General features: G+C 42.6%; 2 protein-coding genes across 7 annotated transcripts in view; one reads left to right on the top strand and one right to left on the bottom strand.

Moving 5' to 3' along the window:
- LIFR (LIF receptor alpha) overlaps window positions 1-7,962 on the top strand; it is a 55,423-nt gene extending 47,461 nt beyond the window's left edge. For all 5 annotated transcript variants that reach the window (XM_027709127.1, XM_027709125.1, XM_027709124.1 and 2 more), the window contains one exon: window positions 647-7,962. In XM_027709127.1, the coding sequence (XP_027564928.1) occupies window positions 647-1,285 (639 nt within the window). In that variant the 3' untranslated portion in view covers window positions 1,286-7,962. The remainder of the gene's footprint in view (window positions 1-646) is intronic.
- Window positions 7,963-13,380: 5,418 nt separating this feature from the next.
- EGFLAM (EGF like, fibronectin type III and laminin G domains) overlaps window positions 13,381-23,236 on the bottom strand; it is a 73,761-nt gene continuing 63,905 nt past the window's right edge. For both annotated transcript variants that reach the window (XM_027709154.1, XM_027709155.1), the window contains exons 19-23: window positions 19,762-19,840; window positions 18,776-18,919; window positions 16,135-16,218; window positions 14,952-15,055; window positions 13,381-14,419 (exon numbers count right to left, since the gene is read on the bottom strand). In XM_027709154.1, the coding sequence (XP_027564955.1) occupies window positions 14,265-14,419; window positions 14,952-15,055; window positions 16,135-16,218; window positions 18,776-18,919; window positions 19,762-19,840 (566 nt within the window). In that variant the 3' untranslated portion in view covers window positions 13,381-14,264. The remainder of the gene's footprint in view (window positions 14,420-14,951; window positions 15,056-16,134; window positions 16,219-18,775; window positions 18,920-19,761; window positions 19,841-23,236) is intronic.

The raw sequence follows: 23,236 nt of genomic DNA on the forward strand, positions 1-23,236 counted from the left end.
ATTTTAAACTTCTGAAAGATATTGCAAATTAAAGAATTCTTTTGCAAACCTTGACTCATCTGTTCCAATTGCAGAAAAAACTCTGTGGCAGGGGGAAACTAGCCAATTTACTGAGTAACTTTGGTCAGGTGCTATCTAGAGTTTTGTTGTTGTTAGTGTAGTTACTTGTAATGTTTGCATTGGGAAAGGACCCCTGCGTTTCTCTTTTCCTGAACTAATAAGAAGTGTCAGTATGTGATAACGATGTGGGAGTAACACACCCGTCTTCGTGACAGTGTTAGCAGAAGTAGAAAGTATGAGGATGTGCATATACCATGTCCTAACCTCCTGGTAATTACAGTAGATGGAAGTGGGCATTTAAACAGCCTTCTGGAATGGGTTATACAAAGCTGAGATTTGGGGAAAGAGTTATCAAACACTGCAAGATCTCAAGTCTCTTTAGTTTGTGTAAAATACTTTTAACATTAACAGGAATACGTGATGAGCCAAAAAATCATAACCAGTTTTTGTGGTTATATTGTATTAATGGCTGTGGGATGAGTACAATCCGCAAGTGACACACTGGTGTAATTTGGGCAAGTTGTTGCTTTCACGTTTTCCAGAATTTTAGCTAAGTCTCTCCCCCTTCTCCTTTTTCTCACTTCAGGGGAATAAGACACTTAAAACACTGGAAATGAACCCATGCACCCCCAATAGTGTTGAAGTGGTGGAAACACAGTCTGCAGCTCCCAAGATTGAAGACACAGAGATGATGTCCCCAGCAGGAGACACCACCGTGCCTGAAGATGGCTCTGACTCAGAAATGGAGAACCATGTTGTTGTGTCCTACTGCCCCCCTATCATTGAGGAGGAGATCTCAAATCCCCCTACGGATGAACCTGGGGGGTCATCTCAGGTGGTTTACATTGACATCCAATCCATGTATCAGCCTCAAATTAAATCAGAGGAGGAGCCAGAAATAGACGTAGTGACTACAGCAGGCTATAAGCCACAAATGCAGCTGTCCGTCAGTGCTATGAATACAGAGAGTCGCTCACCTGTGGAGGAAGAATTGGATAAAACTGCAGGTTACAGACCTCAAGCAAACACAAATGCCTGGAACATGGACACTCCGGACTCTCCTGGGTCAGTTGAAAGCAACAATGAAAATGCATCCTTTGGGAGCCCATGCTCCATTAATTCCCGACAGTTTCTTCTTCCTCCAAAGGATGATGAAGACTCTCCTAAACCCATTAACATAGGGTGGTCCTTCACACATTTTTTTCAAAACAAACCAAATGATTAACAGTGAGTCCTTGTTGCTCCTGAACCTGCCTTCTAAATAAGCTTTTATTCCCGATGTTGTAAAGAAAGCAAGAAGAAAAGTGCAAAAAGCATGAATTATTCTTGGAGACAGTCAGCAGAAGTTCTAGTGAGCTGAATGTTACCATGTTTGAGTTAGTGAAAGTGTTAATATTCCATTGTAATAGAGGCCGAAAGGCCAAGTTATAGCAATTTAGTTATTACTCTAGTAAAATATATTGGAAATACGGGGTATTGAGTTTAGAACCCCTATAATCATAGTCAGAGAACTCTGCCTCCCTTCACATAGTGCTCCAAGATTAACATAGTCTCATTCAACTTATAACTTGGAAAGATTGCTTTGCTTTGTTGTAGTTGTTCTCAACCATGCAGACTCAAATGATGCAGCCCCAACAGGTTTCCTTACTGAAGGTTTTATTTATCACAAATGTCAGCCTAATACACGGAAAAAATGTAGTTGGAAACTGTTGAGATCTTTTACCTAGTTATAAACTAAGAGCAAATGAGAGTGCTATTTTTTTCCTTCTCTCATATGGAGGGTTATTGTCACTGTTCAACACTTGGGAAGCAATGGCCATTCAAACCTGTTGCTTTTTAACTAGACACTAGTTTCTGTACCTACTGTACAATGTTTATTCAATGTTTGACTCAGGGGTACAAACTTGGGGGAAAAAGTGTAACACTGATTGAAACCTCAATAAGAACTGCATAAAGTTTAAAACTTTCTTTTTTTTTTTTTAACTTAGAATGCTCTATATTTTTTCTATCCTTTGGTTAAGGAGTTAATCTTTCCTAAGGAATTGCACTAATGCATTTTGTATTTAATAGCTTCTGCTCCAGACCTCCTGCTTCGAAGTGGTACAGTACTCCATTCACCCTTAGTGTCCAGCAGTCTTTGCACTATGCGGTAATTTAAGCCATGAGGAAATCTCTGTCTGCTCACATTAGCTGTCCAAGCAGTTTGGCATGTGAAATTAGAGGTAGTAGTACTAGCTCCTTGAGAAGAAATTGCTCTTTGGATGGTCTTTATTGTATTAGCTTTGTATTATCTGCTGCCTGGCTGATCTTAAGTGTCTACCCCACAGGACCTTCTATACAAATCCTACCTGGGACTACAAGGTAGGATTTCTCTAGTGGCAGGGAGAAACCCAAGGAGGTTTTAGTGTGGGTATTTCTACCTCTCCTTTACCAGATATGTGATGCAAAGAAAGCTTAAATGATGTACATTTTTGTGCTTAAAGGAGTGTTCAGAACAATCGTCTTTTAACATGCTTGTTTTCACTTATGCACATCTAGACAGCTGTAAGTGTAATATTTCACTGTGTAAACTTCAGACTGTGGCATACATGGATTTCACTAGCTCACGGGAGAAACTTTCTAACTTACCTGTTCATTACTGTAAAACACAGTGGTGAGGTGTCAGATGTTAAACAGCTTGATCAAAAAGGGTCTCCATGAAGTCCTAACCATTTTTTTTTTTAAGAACTCCATTTCGTTAGTTACTTTGTGGGTAATTGCAGTAATGGATGGTGCAGTTTCAGCTGTTGGCATATCTCTGCCATCTCCGTAGAATGAAAATACAAAGGTATTTCAAAACTGACAAAAACGCACAAAGCTAAATAGTATCCAAATCATCATCACTAACAACTGCTCGTGTGTGCCTCCTGGAAGAGTGAACTGTGAAGAAGTGAAAAATAGTTGAGTCTGCAGACCTGGCAGGCGTGGCAAAGTGTCTCTGAAAAGACGTAAAGCACAGATAGGATTCGGCTTTTGAGGTTGAGTCTTGGAGTATTAGGGCTGCGAATGAAAAGACAGGCAGTGAAAAGAGTGATGTCCATTTGTCATCAGACATCAGCACAAGAGAAAGTTTCATGGCCTCTTATTCAGAACACTAAACTAATACATGAAAGGAAGCAGTTCTACCCATTGTGCTTAATAGTTGACAAGTGGCTAAATCCTGATAGTAACAAACCTTTTTCACAATACCTCTTTATTAGAGCATTTCTTTTCGCTAGTGTAGATTTGGCCTAATGTGTTTATCTCCTAAGAGGAATTTTAGCTTGTGCTGCCATATGCGTTTAATTGAAAGCAGAACATGTCATAGACAGTGTATGGGTAGTGGTTTGCATTTTTTCATAGAGTAGTTTCTTAATGCAGAGGAGCAGGCAGTATTGTATGGTGATCCAAATGAAAAAGCTCCTCTGTAGCAGAACAGCTGATCATGAAGAATAAATATGCTTTTCATATGCCTGTGTATTGCAAGAAACAAAATTAAACTGAAGTTTGAGAGTACTAGCAATTTTTAATTTGGCAGACTGGAAGTCAGGGCGGCTGCAGAGGACACACTGAGCTCACAGGCAGCAGCCTAAGACCATTTGCAGTGCTCCCATGGTGAATCACTTACACACAAGGATCACATACTCAGGTTTCTCTGTGTGCTGCTCTTCCTATTCAGTAAAGGCAACAACATTTTAAATTGTTCCATTTCTAAGTGACTAGGTAGGGGAAAGCTCCACAAATACATGGTTTGCCTTGATGCTCTCTCATCTAATTATTAATCTCTTTTTTTTTTTTAAACTCTGACCATACCTTTTATTTGACTGATGTTCTTACTTCCAGGATGCAGGGCAGAAGAGTCATGTTAACAGCAACAGCTTCAGTAAGAGAAGAGTGGGGCAAATGCAGGAGAAACACAGGCTTGTGCAGTATCTGTAGCATCATTATTGCTTAATAGTTATGAACCAACAAGCAGTTGTCATTCCAGCACTTGGAAGCTCAGCTGCTTCACGTCTGTGGTTTCCTTTGAGCCTGTTCAGTACTGCCAGCGAGGGCTCCTTTCAAATGTCTGTCTTAGATTTTCAGCAGTGAATCCAAATGCTAGATGGGTAGTGAGAGGTTGAGTGCTAATGTTATGATCATGTGAAGACATCTCTAGGTGCATGGAGCAGTAAGGAGGAATGACAAGGACTGTCAGGGAATGGACTTGCTTTCTGAGCCCAAGTGCCATGTTGAATTAGTAAAACATCTTTAGGAATGTCTTTGTACCAAATTCACTTTCAAAGCATGGTGCTCTTTAGCCTCTAAATGCTTTGATAACAATTGTAAGCTTCAGAGGGGATCAGACTTCTTGTACTAGTGCCTTTGGGCTTCCTGGTGAGCCTCTTCAGACAATTTTTTTCTGAAAAATACCTTAGGAAGCTTAAAGTGCTGCATTTCCTTACCATCACTTTCTGAAAGATCTTGTTCCTTTATAGATCATCTATTTTGTTATAGTTCTTTTGGTTTTTTGTTTCTTTTTCTAGAAGAATAGAAAGTGCAGCTTTTAAAAAATTAAAAAAAGAAAAAAGGAAAAAAAACCCAAACAAACAAAACAAAACAAACAAAACAAAACAAAAAAAACTTCCAGAAGGGATATGACCAGAAGGGATTATGTCCAAAACACTACTATGCCTAACTCTGTGCATCAGTCCTCAAGTTGGATCAGTATTCAGAGATGTAGGGTATTAATGCCAAGCAGTTGCTTTCTGAAGAAAATCATCAGTTCTGCTGCTTTCTATTTTTGAGCCATGCCTGTCATATGTGACAATTTGGAGTTTGTAATGGGTTTTTTGTACTGTTCACTGTATGCATGGAACATCGGTCACATTTGATGGAACGTTGTGCACTCTCCTATTTGACACATTTGTTATTTTTGTTGTTCTGACATGCCATGAGATCTGGGATCTCAGGTTTGTGTGTTAAATTTTGGGATGGTAGATCTGCATGTGATATACCTCACAGAATTACTAGTTAATATATCAACAAAATAGTAAGCTAATATTACAGGCAGGCAGTGAATTACCTCCCCTGCTATGCAGTGGCTGTATAGGCAGTCTTCGAACCTGAAAACTGATGTTTGCTGTGGTAAGCTGTCTTTATTATCCCTAGTTGCTGCTTTCATGGGTAAACCATTTCCAAAGGGAACCAGTGGCCATGTTGTCTGTCATGGCACAATTGGCAAATGCCCCGTGTTTCTTCGTCTTGGATTTATGTGGGGGACCAGAACTTTCCTTGGCTAAGAACACGGCAGCAGCACACTCCTGCTGACCTCAAGTTTTAGGCTGCTCTGAAAAGGCATATTCAAGCTGCCTTTTTGTTTTTGTTGTTGTTGTTGTTGACAGGTTCAGCAGGGTAAAGCTTAGGGCTGTGGTGTTTCCTGTGATTGTGTCCTCCAGGACGCTCAGTTGAACATGAATAGTAGCAAAAATGAAGGCAATTGGATGCATTGGAGAGAGAAGATGTTTAGACATCACTCTGAAAAGGCAATGAGAAATTGTGTGCTCTATTTTTAAATAAATACTGCTTTGCAAATAGAATACTTTTATCCCTGCAAGTAGATAGAAATATAGTAAAAGAATTTTGAATACATAAGGAAAATGTAACATTCAGAGAATCAGTTTGCTGCCGAGGCTCTGTGTGCCATGAATCTATGGAGAGCTTCCCATGTAAATAGCATCTTCAGTTCCACCACAGACTTTGATGACGATTTCAGTGCAAAAGACATTAATATTTTTAACACTACGTCCTAACCCCTTATGGACATGTGTGCCTGCATCGTTATGTACCTAGGCGCATATGGCAGAGGAAGTTGGCTTGCAATTGCCAGAGTGATTTTTTTTGGAGTCCTGTGGATGAATATATGCCTTCTGAGATGCAGTTTCATCTAGAGGAAGCAGCTGCCATCTGCACTCCTCCCAACACACTACACAGTGCTAGTGATGCTGTACTTTAAGTGGTGCCCTCTGTGGCTGATGCTCAGAGATGCTGTTGGCGGTTCACAATATTTGTTGTTGGCTTTTTCTATGCCTTTTCCTTAGCAAGCCTGGAAACAGAGTCCCAGAGCCCAAATGCTAGACAAGGATTCAGAAATGCTGGAGTGTTTAAAAACTAATTTCATTATGTTTAGAACTGTCTTAAATTCTTAATTATCTCCTTAGAAGCTGGAAAAGTTTATTCCATAAAGATTTTCTTTCCCCTCCCCCATTTATATAACTTTGGATTTTCCCCAGTGTTTCTAAGATAGCTAGTGTTTGTTTCCTTTCTGCATGTTATGCAAACAAACCTCAGATGGTATTGGCAGCGTTTCTGTAACTTTACAAGTTGTCCCAGGGTGCATGACAATACTTTTCCCCTACAAAAATTTTTTAATTCCTTCTGCTTTTACAATAATAAAAGTATCTCAGAGAACTTCTGCATTTTGGACGGCAGAGATTCAGCGTCCCCATGCAGGTGAGCTGTTCTGGCAGAGTGTTTTGTGAGAGGACAGGAATAATCTTCTCTCACTGTCTTCTTGAGACAGCACTGCCCAGGTGACTTTGGTGCAGCAGAACAGATGAAATCCTTATTTTTTAATGTGATATCTAACAAAATCTCTGGGTAGGTTTTTGGACAGTTCCAAATCTGCACTTTAACTGTTGCTACCTGAGTGGAGGTGTATGCACAACTTCCACAAGGAGCTTCAATACCTTTGCAACTCATTTGGTCTCATGTTGTACAAAATGTAGCGAGTAAAACTTACCCAGGGACAAAGCAAAAAATTAAATGCTCTCATTTTCATTATTTGGATTAAGAAAAACTTAAAAAATAAATAGTTTAAGCAGGGCAAGGTAAAATAGAAACTGGCAAGGTCACACTCTTTAATAGTAATACAATAAAAAAAGAATTCTTGAACATCACTTTGTCAATGTTTCCTTAATGTGAGTCAAGAGTGGCTTAGGATGAACAACAATTTTATGTTTCATAGGATGTCATAAAAGTTTGTGAAGCAGGGGATAGCAAAAAGAGAAGACAACTGAATCAACTCTTATCTGAAATCCTACTTGAAGGTAACAGTAATTTGAACTTTGAGCCTGTTGTGGTGCATAAAACAGCAGAACTGGTGGAATCATACAGGTCACCCCAAAAAAACACACAACATTGTATTATAATGCTGTAACATTAAAAATACATACTGTGAACAGGTTCAATGTTTTTTTAGCTCTTTTTATACCGTATTTTTTACAGCATAAATAATTTGTTTAGAGATGTTTTTATGTTCTGTTTTTACAAAGATTTTAACGGACTTTTGTTTAATACTAGTGAAAATATTATTTGCCAATTTGAAATAGTCATCTGTAGAAATTAATTCTGAGAATATTTTGTCAGCTTGATGTACTGATTTAGTCTTCATAACACACTAAATGTAATCAGTCATTGAACGTCTTTTTGTTGCTGAATGATACTGAAGTTTTCCAGCTTCCAAATCCGCTATTGAAAAAGTACTTATACAATTTTAGGAAAATCATCACAAGGCACTTTAATGAAGCTGTAGCATGCCAAGTAAAATACTGATTCAACCAAGTGTATCAATATGAAAATTTATCAGCTACGCAGTTAAACAAATGCATGCTTGAAAAAGGAAGCATGGGATCATGTTGGGGATATTATATTTCAGTGTGGCAGTTGACATTTAAGACTAACCTAACATTAAGATACAACTTTGCATATGTTTTAAATCTAGTTTGCTTGCTTGTTGTAATTCCTGTTGTATTGCTTGGGTGTCTAAAAGTACGCATGTATTTAACAATTTTTGCCATACAATTGCCATGAAATTTAATAAATATATTTTCTTACACTCTTAAATGTATTCATATTCCTTGCTCTCATGTTTGTTTTTCAGGAAAGAGTTAAATTCTGCTCGTGCTCCAGTACAAACAGAGTTATTCTAATTTTGTGCCAGAATAAATAACCACAGGATCTGGCAAGCACAGCCTTGGCTTCCTGATAGGCAGAGTGGGTAGTAACACAGATACTCCCCAAGCAGCTTCTCCTGGGCCCAACATGCCGTAGCATGTGCATACAAGGTTCACTGAAGCCCTCCTACTCTATGATGCAGTGATAAGAAGAAGGCCAGTTCACTTACCTGTGTCCTCCTGAGCTTATGGCTCTAACCCAGCTGGCATCTGAGATGTGATTTCCCTGTATGCTCGGACTGTCCGTTTGCAGAGAGGAGCCACCGGAGGCTCTCCGTGGTGGACAGGTCTGCACGGTGGACATCCCTACTCCAGGTGTAGCAGCGGGATGAATGGGCCCAGGCTGTGCACTGTGGGGTTGGTTTGGGTGGCACAGGACACTTTCTAAGCGTGTTTTAGTGGAATGGAGATGGTCGGCTTCTGTCAAGGTTACAATATGGGCCTTATGTTTGAGGCCATTTATGTCTTGGCACATGGTGTCCTAGTGACAGCCAAGCAATTTTGTGGTTCATCTAGCCACTAACTAGGGAGTGACACCTGGGCTTAGCAGCATGTGCACAGAGAGGTGCTGTATTACTGCACGTCACATGAAGCCACCATGGTGCCACTGTGCTTCTCCATCTCCTTGGAGGCAGTCTCAAGCCTGAGTCAATTCCTTGCCTTGCAATAGCAGACTGGTGCAGCCTGTGGGTGTGACAGAAGCTAGGGAGGATGTGGCAGCTCCACTGAGCTCTGGGAGGCGGGTTAAGGGCACTATGTCTTTTAGCAGAACTGAAAACTACTGCTCTGAAAAGACTGGAACTCGTAGAGCTGTGGAAACCAAGGAAAGGCTTCAGTTGTTCCAAAGGTGAAACCCACAGCTGGCCTCTCAAGCCCTGGTACTGCTTTGGTCAGTGCAGGGACAGCAGGCTGGAGTTCCAGACCGGTCTCACTCCATCTTCTGGTTCTCAGGGCTAAAAGACCCCTGTTGGGTTTGATATTTAACACAGCTCACAGGCAGCTGGGAATCCCATCAATCAGCATGGATATACTTATGCAACAGCTGCACCACAGAACCATGAAGGCAGGAGGCTTCTTCTTAGGGACCATGAACTGTCCCATTTTTCACCATTGTGAGGAGGGTTGGGAGAGGGAGTCAAACCAACCATGGTCCCTGTCCCTGTTTCACCCTGTTCCAGCACACATCCTTATCTTCTGCTTAACTCTCCCTGTGCTATCCATGCTGGTTGCTCCTAATGTGGCACTTGCATTAGAGTACAGCATTCCCCTGGATTTGCAACCACAAAAAGTTTCTCTCAACACATAAATAAAGCTTACAGTGTCCCTGTGCATGGATCATTTGTTAGTTATAAAAAAATCTGTGTTTTGGTAAGAACAATCAGTTAAAATGAAAACTACCTAAACGTGATGATAAATTGGTGATTTCATTTTTGAATTCTGCTTTGCTAACACCAACTTTAAAAGCTGTAGAGAGGGGAAAAAAATGGAAGCAAGAGAAATGGTAAAGAAAATGTTAAATATTGCTCCTTCAATGTTTCCAAAAGACAGAAAAATTTAGGAAAATTCCACCATGTCCACAAAAAGTGATGACATATGCTGTCACTACTGCCACTAGAAACTATTTAAAGGTCTGCAAAACAAAAAATAAGTTAGAAAGCTGTTGTTTTGTGACCCTGAACATGGGGTGTCTGTGCTGTGCAGCTCCATTTCTTCCTCACTTCTCCACCTATCTCAGTAACATAAGGTGCTGGAAAACATGCCCTGTGGGTACAGTGTTGAAAGGACCAGCACTGTTGTTTTCCTAGAAAGGAAGACTGAGGGAAGCTTTAAAAAGAAATAGCAGGAGGAGAGGAACAACGTCGTCTTTGTCCTGTGCACAATGAACAAAGAAAAATGCTCTGACAGTGAATGGATATTCAAGAGAAACCAGGGCAGTCGGTCACAGCACTACCAGGCAGTCCCCATTGCAGGGGGTTTGGCAAGAGAGCACTTTCAGATGAGCCGAGTCCTGTCCATAGGGACAGAAAGCCAGGACCTTGCAGAGCTGCAGTGACCACATTAATCTGGTGCCGGCGCCAAGCTGTTATTGATGTGTGAAATGCCCGAGTGCAGGGTCAGGGACACTTCAACACCTGACCCACAGTGCCCACAGTGACTCAAACAAATGAAAAAATGGACTGGGAGGGAGGGATGCACTTGCTGGAGCAGGCAGTGCCCCAACTGACTCAGACATCAGAGTAAGGTGTTTGGAGAAGGGAAAACCCCACTCAAGAAATAAAATGCTGGTAAAAAGATACATCTGTCTGACAGGATGTGGCTGCTGCTCTCCATGAGTAAATCACAACTGTACTTTATCCAGTCCTTTAAAGTGAGGAGATCTTCCCCTTGAGAGGTTATGCTGTCATGGAGGGAGCTGAACATGCAGAGCTGGAACAGTGCATTTCCCACCGGGCTTATTTGCTGTATGAACAGAATGAAAACATTCTCCAAAAAGCAAAGTCTGGCTGACAAAATAGTAACAGGCACAAAATTTTAACAGGCACCTACCGCAGGCCAGTGCTCCACCAGGGAATGGGCAGCTTCTCAACCCTGGCAGCCCCCTCCTCCTCTTCCTCTTCCTCCTCCTCCTCTTTGCTTCTTTGCTCCCTGGGGCCAGTCTGGGAGGACTGGGATGGAAATAAGCTCCTGGCCCCTCATCTTTGACCACCCAGGACACACCAGTGCAGCAAGGATTTGCCTACCATAGAGATCATTGCTAAATCTCATCTGGCTTTAGTTTCCCTTGACTTCTCCTTTTGTTTATTTTTTTCTTTTTTCCTTATTTTCCTCTAGGATGACCAGATTAAACCTAACTGCTGATTCCCAAGTAGGTGGTTCCCACGGAGATGGAGGAGTGATGGAGAGCAGCAAGACACTCTTTGCCCTGGGCAGGGCAAGGGGCAGCCAGGGGGCAGCTATGCCCAGCAGCCAGTGCCCAGCACAAAGCCTGACTCAATCCACCAAGGCTGGCATGATGGCAGGTGTTGAGCCCTGGTAAATGGAAGGTTGCATATTTTGGGATTAGTGTGGAAAATTAGGAAGAAATCCAAGAACTGGAGTTTAAGGAAGGGGATTAAATTGCAAAGAGAGACACAAGCACCTGTGACTGCTGCCTTCACTGCTGGTTTGCACAGGTACCTGTGGCAAAAGGGACATACTCTGTCAGTGGGCAGGAGCTCATTCTGTTCAGCACCAGAGTCATGCCTAGCATCTGAGTCAGCCCGAGCAATAAATAATGTGACTAATAAACATTCTTGGAGACAGCAAGCAGCACATTCAGGCCAGTTCCTAAGAAAATGACTAATCACACTGCCATGCACTGTCCACCTTTCCTCTCCCCTTCCCTGCCCCAGCCAACATCAGAGGGAGGGTGGTTGAGAGTGGAGGGGCGAGCCCCTACTTGTAGTCAGATGTTCCTGAGTTTCTGGCACCTACCTCCTGCTCGTCCCCTGGAGTGGAAACCGCTGCCTCTCGCCCAGCCCCAAGCTTCACCAGGGAGAGTGGAGATGTGGATGAGGGATGTTTCTCCGATTATCTTTAAAAGGATGCAGAAAGGACTTTTTTTTTTCTTAAATGATTCAAACCGCTTAGCATCTTTGCTATCCTACTCTCCACCCCGTGCCTGGCCAGCACCACACAGCTATGCTGCTCGTGCTCAGACTGCACCACTGCAGGGTGATGTGTCGCCAGCTCCGAATTCTCGCGCGGTGATATGCATAGTTGGAAACAGGCATTTGGGGAGCTGCCGTTTGCCGCTCTTCTTTTTCCACAACAACAACAGAGGTATTTCCTACCCGCTCCCCTCCCTACCCTCCGTTTCAAAGAGCAGCTTTTGTTTCGGAGAAGTACCGCCTTGTACTAAAACGCCTCTGTATTCTGCAGTAAATTATCTTAAAATAGAGACCTCTCCCACCAGATGTTTGTCTTGGAACTGCTCTCCAAACCCTGCGACAAAAATGAAAGGGTGGGAAAGGCGAGGCACATAAGACAGAGCAGAGGGTGATGCTGTTTGTGGACCGTTGTAGTCCCCTATCAATGGCAGCACAAGAGGTCCCCAGGATTAGGGGTAGAGCCAGTCAAATCTCCCTACTCTGTGCCAGCTCAGGACAGGTCATTAGCATCCAGGAAACCCCTCCAGCTCTTTAAATGTGAGTTTTCCCTCTCAGAGAGCCGGTAGCTGAGACACAACCTAAGCGCAGGCTGCGTCTGCCCACTGCCACAGGGCTGCAGTGAGCAACCAGAAAGACCTTTAGCCTCCGGAGGTTTCAGCTTTCACCCTTTTTCAAACTCTGAACAATTCCCCTTTACATCCCAAGGCATCAAATTCCATTTGCTTTCATTTTAAAGACACACCTTGATCTTGTATACTTTATCCTGCTTTTTCCCGACCATGCACATGTTTCTCCCTCCCCAAGCCAAACAAAACTTTACTTCTCCTGGCAGGAGAACCATGAGTATCTTTGCTTCTCCTGGTAGGAAAACCATGAGTGTCTCCAGCTCCTCTGCAAGCTGCCCATGTCTTCTACCTTTTTAACAAAGTGCCATTTGAACAGGGGGCAGAGCACAGGTACACATTACATGCTGGCATCACCACGTATTTTTGTGTTACTTTCTGTTTCTAAAGAAGTGCTTGCATTTTTTTTTGACCACTCCTATGATTTCTACAAGGAGAACAAGATCTTTCACCTAAGCAATCTGAGTATCCCTTTCATCATGCAGGGCAGAGCTGGGGTCTCCTCAGTAGGATTTTCCATGTGCCATTATCTAGGTCAGCTATAGTTAGGATGAGTCTAGGGAATATCTTTGAGCACCCAGGGAGCAAGGGGCACTCTGAGACCAGTAAAAATGCAGCAGAAACTTCCACTACTTCCACCTCATCAGGTCCTTTTAGCTCACAGGTATTCAGATGAGCCTGAGTCACTGAGGAGGTTTGTGCTTGTCCCACTGCGGGCATGGGGCAGGCTCTGGTGGGTCTCTCTTCTTCCCCCTGCCACCTCCAAAAATGGCTCACTCATCCACTTTGAAGAAAGAATTAAGGAAGAAAATCTCCAAACTATGAAATTCTGGACCATTGTCTAATTGTGTCTCAATAGCACTCTGCCTGATCAAATTACAGTTTGGTAATCAAGCTTCATAAGTGTTGTTACAGTGCCTAGAAAACGTATTACTTTAAGAGGACTGTGACCCACCAAGGTCTCTTGCAATCCCTTTTCTCATTTTTCTGGGGAAAAAAAAAGTGATTTATAATACCACAGTAGGAGGCATTTGCTCTTTTTTTCCTAATCTTTTAATCTGTTTAAGACAGGAAAGCTTCATAATGTACAATTTCAAACTGTCAAAATTTACAGAACAAAAAGAGTCAGATGTAAAACTGGTCATAACTCACAAATATCCCCATTAAAACTGTATAATACAGACATTAAGCCACAGGTCACTTTTCTATTTTTAGGAAAGTGTGCAAAGAGCTAACTGTATAGTACACATAAATGTTAAAAGTGATGCCATGTAAGCAGGTCTGCTGCTGCTATAAAAAATAGACAAGTATAAAATTACTTCTACAAAATTGGTTGGTTTTGTTGCTTGTAATAAAAAAGTAGACTTGTAAGAACTTTTCTCCTCAACAAACAACAATATTTTGAAACCAGTGATTTTAGTTGTTATCCTGTTACACAGGATGAAACATAATTTAGCTAAATCAGAGAGTGGTAAGATCTGCTTGTTCCAGGACCAACATGTGATTGCTGAAATACACTGCCTGATGGTGTATTTGTTGAACAGCACAGTTGCTGTACCACTGCAGGGTGGGATGATTGCAGGTGCTTTCTCTGATACTACAAAAGATAACCTAAGGACCACAACACAGTCATTGAGCTACTCATAACATCACACTGCCATTTGCACTGATGCACAACCTTAAGCGTTCACTAAACACTGTAAGGGTAGAGGGCATGGTTCATACACAAAAAATACTTGGTTTCATTTGGTCAGGAAAGGAGAGGGAATGAGAGGGGAAAATGTTCTCTTTTTTGGGGTTTCCCTTTGGCTTTGTCACCTTCCCAGATGGCGAACGTGGTCCAGCTGTAGAGGACTGTGTCACACTCAGCCACACACACAAGCACACGATGGGTCCTCAGCACCGGGATTCCTCTCTTGTCACTTAGTCCCACACGTGTTGATGTTCTTCCCATTGGAGGCGTCCTCCACCAGCGAGATGTGGTAATCAGTTGACAGTGTGAGGTGGGAGATGCAACCCACCAGCCCCCGCATGTACTGACGGTTTGTGTGCAGCGCAATTTCCTTCATGCCACCTGGGGGAAAGGCAGCCATCAGAAACTCTTCACCAGCATGGGTGTCTGCTCCTGCTTGGCAGATTGCACACCCAGCAACACCATTAGCTTTCCTAGGGCACCTCAGAAGGGAATTTTGATTTACGGGTTCCTCTGTGTTGGTTTGAATACAGATTTTAAGTACTTGAAAATACAGAGGGTATAAGCTGAAGGTAACGAACTGGGATGTTAATTATTTACTGCAGAAATTGTAGCATCAGTAAGAGCTGAAGAAGCCTCTGCCCACATTCCTACTAAATCTGGTGTGGGGTTTGCAGCTGCCACTAACTGTTTCTCTGTGTACCTGCCAAGGGTATCACAGTGCACCCCACGGTGCAACCCCCCCCATCCCACTCAAAGAGGTCTCCTCACACTAACCAGGCTGTGGACCACTAGAGGCTGCCACGTGATGCCTCCACCTTGAGCTGGACAGAGTTGGGACACTCTGCCTTGCAGCCAACCTTGCAAACACAGAAATTAATCTGGGTCCCAAATGTGAACAATGAGCACTCACCTACATAGAGATCTCCATTGATATTTAACTGCCTCATCTTCCCAGGGGATTTACCAGTCCTGGCACCATAATCATCCACGGTTACTTTGCCAGACTGTCCATCCCTGAAATGAAAAGCAAACCACTCTCATGTGTCCAGCCTACCACCAGGCAGAAGGAAGAGCAGCAGTATCTTCCAGTGGCCAGGAGACCAAGGGAATTCAGTGCTCGGCAGGGTTCACGGAAGAGGCTTGGGACTGCTGCCGGGAAGCCCCACAGACAGTGTGTTATGGCAGTCCAAACTCTTCAGGGTGTTGTTTTTTTTTTAATAAGGACTAAGATATCAAAGACCTGCAAAGGGTGTGGGACACATTTGGAGATAAGAAAGAGCTGGGAAAGAAGTAAATTGCAAAGCTAGGGGAGAGAGCAGGATGGACAGCTTCTGACTTGTTGTTAAAAACCAAATCTAATGTTAAAAGTAAACAGCAGAAGCTTTGACAGAAGGGAAAAACCAGGCAAGCTAAGACAAAACATACTAAGAGGCAGTTTTGTTTCTTACTAGCGCCTTTTGGCCACTTCCATTCTAGGTATGGTCAAAAACAGCATTGACATAAAAGCCACTTGATGGGTTGGTATTCCCACTGAATTTGTAACAAGTTGTGCTAATGTCAAACTGTGATTTCCAGGGAACCAACATCTCATGAAGAGAGGGATGTGTGCTGTCTGTGCTGGGCACAGTTACCTCCCATTAGGTAATGAGTTATAAATATGAGTTATATATACACTGCAAGATGTCTATACCTCCTCCAAATAGAAGAAGTAGGCTTACACTGTCCATGCTCCAGTGCTTGTGCCAGCCCATAAAATGCTCACTAGGGAATTTCAAAATGCAGACATTAAAGAAAAATACTTTTAATCCAAATGGTATGGGTTTAAGAGAATGTCTGTCACAGCCCCAGAATAGCCCTGCATGACTTTGGCAGCCTTCCTTGAGCTGTGCCGAGTTGGCACTGTCACCTCCAATATAATAATCTTTGTGTGCATCATCCTGAAACAGCCAAGTTGCTAACAGTTCCACTCCTAAGCAATGTGTGAGCGTGGAGCCACAGTGATTCACACCCAACCAGCACCCAGACACACCAGCCAGCATCTTTAACGGCAGGGTGGCTCCAAAACACCTCCCAGATGAAGTATGTCTGCTTACCGAACAGCTTTGACCCTGTGCCACCGCCCGTCGCTGAAAGAGCCGTTCACCATGATGGAAGCAATGCCACTGCCCAAATTGTAGCTACAATTAAAAAAAAAAAACAACAAACCATTAAAATGTTGCTGCCTCCCTTGCAAGGACCAGTTGCCTGCCAAGTTGCTCAGGCATTCTTACTCCCTTACAGCTCAGATTCTGGGGCAACCATTGGAGTCCTTTGGAATAGTCCCAGCAGCAGTGCTCTTATTTTACAAAGTCAGGCTCACGGAGGAGCAAGCAATATTCCCTCCTCCCCAGGTCAGAGTGGGTAGCATCACTACCATAACATGGGAACAAGAAGGGAACCTCTGCAAGGCAATTCCATCCTGAAACAGGGGATTATGAAAGTCAGTGACCTTTGGCCTAATGGGAGAAGCAGTGGGAAGTTGCAAACAAGGTTAACAAATACATCATTACAAAAGCAAATTGGCATACAATCTATAACAGATCGACAACTCATCTGAATTATAGACAAGGTTAAGACCTTTTAGAATAGACAAAGCCTAATAAATAAATGCAGAGATAATCATGAAGTTTCCTGCTTCTGCTGCCACCCTAATTATTTCTTTGTGTCTGACTCTACCAAATTATTCAGCAGACATAGTGTCCCCATCATGTTTACACTTCAGGCATCTTAATTTCTAGGTCCCAGAAGTTTGGGCCACCCTTAATAAAGGAGAAATAGATGATACAACACAGTGAGCTATTGGGTGCTCAGCTGCCTAATCCAGCAGGATGAACTAGCCAAAATCACCTGTTGCCGGACTTCAGCCCATAACAAGCAGAAGAGATTAAAATCAACATCGTCACTTCAAAAAGGCTGAACATGAAGTTAATTCATTGCCAGGATAAGGTACTTGAGAACAGCACATAAAGTCATGAGCTACCCTGAATTTGTTTCCGCCACAGGGGTTTAAGTGAGTCTCAAGCAAAAATCTCCTTTTAACCCAGGGTGCAGATACCAGTCTAGGTCAGAAGCTACAGAAGGATTTAGGTGTTCAGGATTGTATCAAGGTGTTTGTAAAAATGAGATGCATATCCCTTATGAAAGGGGATCCCTTACAACAGTGATATAACTTTCCACAGAAGCAGGGAGCAACAGAAAGGATTTACAGCAGCAGGTATGTTGTACAGGGAATAATGCCATAGAAAATGGGAAAGAAAAGATAGGTTTTGGATTTCAAACTGGACCAGAACACAGATATCTAAACTTGGGCTACAGAAAAATGCTTCCAACCAATTCACAGCCCTGATATTCTACTGACCTCACCTTTCAAAAGGCCAAAAACTACCATAAAGATCAACCTTTCTGAATGACCATTTTTTTTCTGCATTTGTCCTTTCACCATCTTTGTTGCCCTCCTTCAGTATGCAGTGATTGCTTACAAGAGTTTTACTTTTGGAAATTAATTTTTCACGTTCTTAAATGTGAAAGGTACAGTAAAATTTCAGTAAAATTCAGCTGTTTTGTCCTAAAACCTTTGTGTATCTTCATGTCTGAGGAAGAGCAACAACCTTAATAGAAAATGCACTGTGTCTGGAACAATGACAGAATACAGTAGCCACTTACTACCATGCATCTCAGGCAGACAGGCTCTTCCAAAGACATTTAAACAGTGTGCAATTTCTACAGAGTCAGTTCCTTGCTTATACAACAGTGAGGAAACTAAGGATTTTTGCAAAGTTAACCACTGAAAATCCCATTAAAAAAAAGCTTAAAAGAAATTAATTTAAATAGAAATGTGCAACTTATCTATGTATCCATGGTAACAAATGACAGCCAAGTAAAGTAAAAGATGGCTTCAAATTAGCTTAAATAACAAAATCTTTGCCGTTTAATCAACAATGTCTCACAACAATCCATAATAATCATTACATTTGTAGTTTGCTGTTTCAGTACTTGTCTTGCACAACCTAAAAAGGAACCAGCGGAAAGACAGTGCTTTCAAAAGACAGAAGGCCCAAAAAAGCATCACACAAAAAGTTGCAGAGTCTGCCTGAGTGTCTGCAAGGGAGAAAGAGATTCTGGAGCAAGAACCCAACATTTCCTAATAGTCCCCAACTTCAGCATTTTGACAGCAGTATTATTTCTTAAATAACCAATTCTGTGCACGGTGGCATTAACAAGGCCTGGTGACAGCTGTGTGTGTGTCACAGGGTAGAATATCTGGGGGCTTGAGATGGTGGAAGCCCTGCTCCCATGTGCACTCTCTGGCAAAGAATGAGCCCACAGTGAGCACTGGCATCAGCAGTTTGTCCTTGACCCCTGATCCCTCTGCCAACCCTACCCTGCTCTGCTTAACTGAGGTGGTGAGTGCTTCAAGAAGCATGATCCCCTCATAAGGTAACTTTTAGATAATAACAATAAAAAATTATGTTTTAAAAATTGGGAGGGAATAGAAATGATGCAAAGCTTGCAGCATGTTACCTGTTCAACTCACATCCTTTTCTAGACAGCAAAAGGGACCCATCACTGAACAAAATCTTGAGATTGTGAGTGTATCACACTATGCCAAAGGACAAGTGCACTGGATGTGTTGTGGCAACTCCTTCAAGCCCTGAGTGTACTGTGTGCTACACAAATATGGGAGAGGAATTTTACCTGAATATTAAAGCTCCTTCCTGAAGGCCTAGAGAGATGAAATCACTGTTAGGTCGCATGGGACTGTTTCCCCTCCACATCAAAAGTCCTTCCTTCATGGTGGTTTTAAACCTCATGAACACATTCGTTCTTGTTCCTGATACCCTGTTTAATGTAGAAGAAAATAACAGTAAAATAGTGAACTGGGACAGTCTTCTTTCAAAAAAAATCATAAAAGATCATGCAGCATTTCTTCTCTGCTGGTCTTATGGGTTGCTGTCTTGCAACTTACCTACATGCTGATGTGTGAAGGATTCTGGTTCACATCCCCATTCCCAGCATTTCAGTGGAAGGGAATTGAATTTGTCCCTCCAGAATCCCAAACACAATAGATACTAGGTTATTCCACACAAATAAGAGAAAATCCTTTTCTCCTCAAGCCTAGTGTGAAATCCCAACAAGCAAATTTTGAGAATTATCCAGAAGATAGTGGAAGAAGCATAAGAAGGCCAAATCAGACAGTCCCAGTAAGTGAGAGCTACTGAGTGAGGTGCGGACATTGGTGAAGCCTCCTTTAGTCAGTGGCTGAAATACAGGCAGGTGGGTGAATTTGCTGAAACAAGCCACAATGTGCTGGGGATTTTCTAGAGTACACAGCAGCCAAAAAAAATAACTTCGAGGATGTAAATGTTAGGCTAAAGGAGGAGTTAAAGTCCTCAGTCTCTTTAGAGATACAGGCTCTGTATGTCTGCTTTTGCTCTAAGGAAGCATACACCAGTCCATGACAGATGTATGCATGCCATTTCTCTACAGGCTGCAAGATGCTCAGATATTATAACAAACTGAGCTGTAAAGATATGCATTTAAAATGTATTTTTCCCCTGAAATATAGAAATATTGGAAATACAGCTTAAAACACTTAAACATACAACACCCTCCCACACGAGGGTCCTAGCATTGTAACAGTTAACAAAACAGAATATTTCTGTTCACAGCAGACACATTACCTTTTCAGGATATCTGGATTATCATATGTGAGATAACTGCGACCAATAAATTGTGGGATTTCAATTGCTTCTGTAATGGCTGAGAAGTAAGTAAAAAAATGAAGATGAGTGTCAGTTAGCTGATATGGAAACAAAAGGAAAAAATAGAGACAAGACTTTTATTGATTTACTGCTTCATTGGCAGGCACCTGCAAGTGAAACAGAACGGAGCTGAACACACTCAGCTTTGCAAAAATGCACTACCAGTTCATACCTAAATGTAGGGGCAGTAGTTAAGGCAATATAAACTGCTGACAGTCCCTCCACCTACAGTCTTCATGTCTTGGGCCTAACGTATTGCTTCACTGTAAATGTTAGCACAGAAGAACATGAAGTATTGGGAAAAGATTGCAAATTTTATCTTTATCCCTGTTTCCACATTATTTGATTCTCTATGTGATTTAACCTTCCCTCTTGCCACAGCTTAAGCATTAACCGCCCTTGTTCATAATCTAAGAAACTCCTCCCCATTTCCTAACAGAGCACCATATGCAGAGCACATTTGGGACCTCTCACCCTGCAAAAGAAGGCCAAGAGGCAGCACAGCTTGTGAGCTTTCCATGTTCTCCTTTAGTGTAAGTGACTTTGCACAGAGTGGCTGCTGCCAGTTCAGAGCTCACCTCTGGGGTGCAGCGCAGGGTGAGGCAACCTCCCGGGAGGATTTACAGGGGGTCCCTGGTGACTTTAGGTCTACTGAAAGTAACTGAGACCATGCTAAAGGCTGCATGGCAGAGGCTGTGAAGCCCCTGGTTGTGTGCATTTGACACTGCAGCACTGCCTTGGAGGATATTTTGTGTGTCCCCCACACAGCATCTTCCATGTCTCTAGAGACAGCCCCAGGTACCCTCATGTTGTATGGCTGCTGGAACAGCAGTACACATTGCAGTCAAACCTGGAGCTGGTGCACTGCTGCCCATGGAGAAGACTTTGGCATGTATGCCAAAGTATGTGATATAAATTATTGAACATCCTTGATACAGAGCCCTTCACTAGGCTTTGGAAACTGGCCTGAACAGATTTTCTGTTGAGTGAACATCCTACATTTTGTTGCTGATCTCCCATAACTTACTGCTCCATTAATATAAGCCAGTTGCATAAATCACTTAAAATAGATACCTTCATCCTATTTTCTTCCTTAGGGTTAATCCCTTCAACTCACAGCTAATCCCGTCTATATAAATTTCAAGTTTTCCAGGGCAAGGATGCTTGCTTTTTTTACACAACACAGTGGCTGGCTGGGCTTTCAGAGTTCAGTGTAACAAAGATAACGCAACAATTGGTGTAGTCTGGCAGTCAGTAACAGCAATACGAAATTTAGCTCTAGGTGCCAAGACTGAGAATTTTAGATAGTGACAAATGACTGTTTTCATCCATAGTGAAATCAGGAAAGTTGCCTAATGTTCTAAAGAAACCATCACAGGCCATGGCCAGTCTGCAGCCTGCCAACGTCATTGGAAGATTGCAAAAGATATGTTACACTGACCAGACATTCCTTGCCAGGTCTGACACTTTCTGCACTTGAGAGTCTCTGACCATATCAAACGGCAGCAGAGCATGAAAAGAGCCCTTGTTCCTTCATCACATCCTGCACTAGAACCCCGATTCTCTTGCCTTCAGCAGGGGAAGGTGCCTGTGCCATGCAGCAGCCCTTGCCCTTGCCCAAACACTCTGATTTCCTCTATAAAACTTGATACACATTTATCTCTGCTTGCTCTTCTGTATGCTCTTCACTTGCTGCACTGAATTTGGTTGTGGAAGACCAAACAAATTTTAGCAGTACCCTTGATACATGCAGGATCTTTGCAGCTGGGAAAGAACTGGGGCAGTAAGGAGATCTAGAACGAAACACCTCCACTCTTTGCTCATTATGATTCAGCAGAGAAGCACCAAAGCTCTCGTGACAAGGAAGAATGAGTTCTGAACTGCAGGGCAGCCTGAAGTAGCACCTACCTCCACAAAACACTCAGCCAGCTGCCTGGCCCCTCCGCTCTGTGAATACAGGGACAGCTCTACAGCCACTGCTCTGAACTTGGCAGGTGCTCTGGATGCAGTTTGAAATATCAACAGCATGAGGTTTAAGGAAGTACTACATAACCTTAGAAAATATTTTGGCTAATTGACAGAAACTTGCAAGGCTTAATGGAAACCCAGCACCCAGACAGACACACAGTGACAGAGCAGTTTTCACATAATTTGCAGTACTTACTGTTTAGGCAGTAACTTCCACACTCTGCAGTGAGTCAGCACAAAACAAAACAAGAACATTCTGGTTTTATTATTCTAAAGCATAAAAATCTCCCTTAGTCTAGTTTCATGCCCACTTTTCTGCAAATGTGTGATCCCCCACTTACCATTTTCAAAAGTGACTACAACCATCCATGAAGGTAGCACTCTTTCGTTTTTGTTTTGCCCCAAGCATTTATGTTTGCCCACTCAAAACACTCAAAGGTGCAGACCAGCACCAAACCCTTCTGCTAGTCCTAGCTTTCAAATCCCAGTGACTCACAAAGATTTATCCAGGTATCAGCTCTAACCAGGAAATTATGAACATTTAACCAGCTCTAAACAGCACTTTGCTGTTCTACTCCATCTTGTAATTAAGTACAAAAATACCTTTAACACTCACCACAACTTGAACAATTTAAAACCTAACAATGCCAGCAGAAACTCTATTGAATCCTCAGCTGATGATCCATTACAATATGAATCAATATCTCATTTACCTCATACCAGCATTATTAAGTTGAGTTTTTAAGTGGTGTGTATAATTTTGAAGAATGATGTGTAGTCCCTCACAAGCACAAGGTTTTTGAGTGTGGAGTTACAGCAGCTCACCAGAAAGAAGCATGGAGACAGCACCTTTACCTCACATACCTTCTGAGTGCGCTAACCAAAGCCTGTTCTGAAATAGAAGTTGACACAGATGTGCATCCTGTCTTAGCCACATCTGAACCCCACCAAAGAGACACGGGTAAGGATTATTTTGAGAAATCTGTTTCAGATTGTCCTCATCAAGGCTGTCCTCATCAAGGCTGAGGTTCTGGAGGGACTTCCATGCTCTGTGCACATCCATCAGCAAACCCTTGGATTTTCGGTGGCAGCAGAGGCTGCACAAGTGCAGGGAGGGTGAGCTGCACCGGAACAGGAGCCACAGGTAGCTGGGACAGAAGCCAGGTGACTTGTGGTTTTGGACATTTTAAAATGAATCAGGGTTGGATTCATATAGGATATATGAATATATATATAGCACCCAGGATCCAGCTGTCATAGGCACAAGGTGCTTCAGACTGTCTCTGAAAGCCTGGACACTCATTCAGCTGACAACAGCAACCAGCAGCACTGCTGGCACCACAAGCTTGGCACACTGCTCCCAGGGCTCAGCACAGGTCAGGAGCCCAGGACTGGTGAGGAGCTCTGGCACCAGCAAATGGACAGG

Source organism: Neopelma chrysocephalum, unplaced genomic scaffold (genome assembly GCF_003984885.1).
Source record: "Neopelma chrysocephalum unplaced genomic scaffold, ASM398488v2 Primary Assembly neopelma1_96688, whole genome shotgun sequence".
NCBI classification, from domain to species: domain Eukaryota; kingdom Metazoa; phylum Chordata; class Aves; order Passeriformes; family Pipridae; genus Neopelma; species Neopelma chrysocephalum.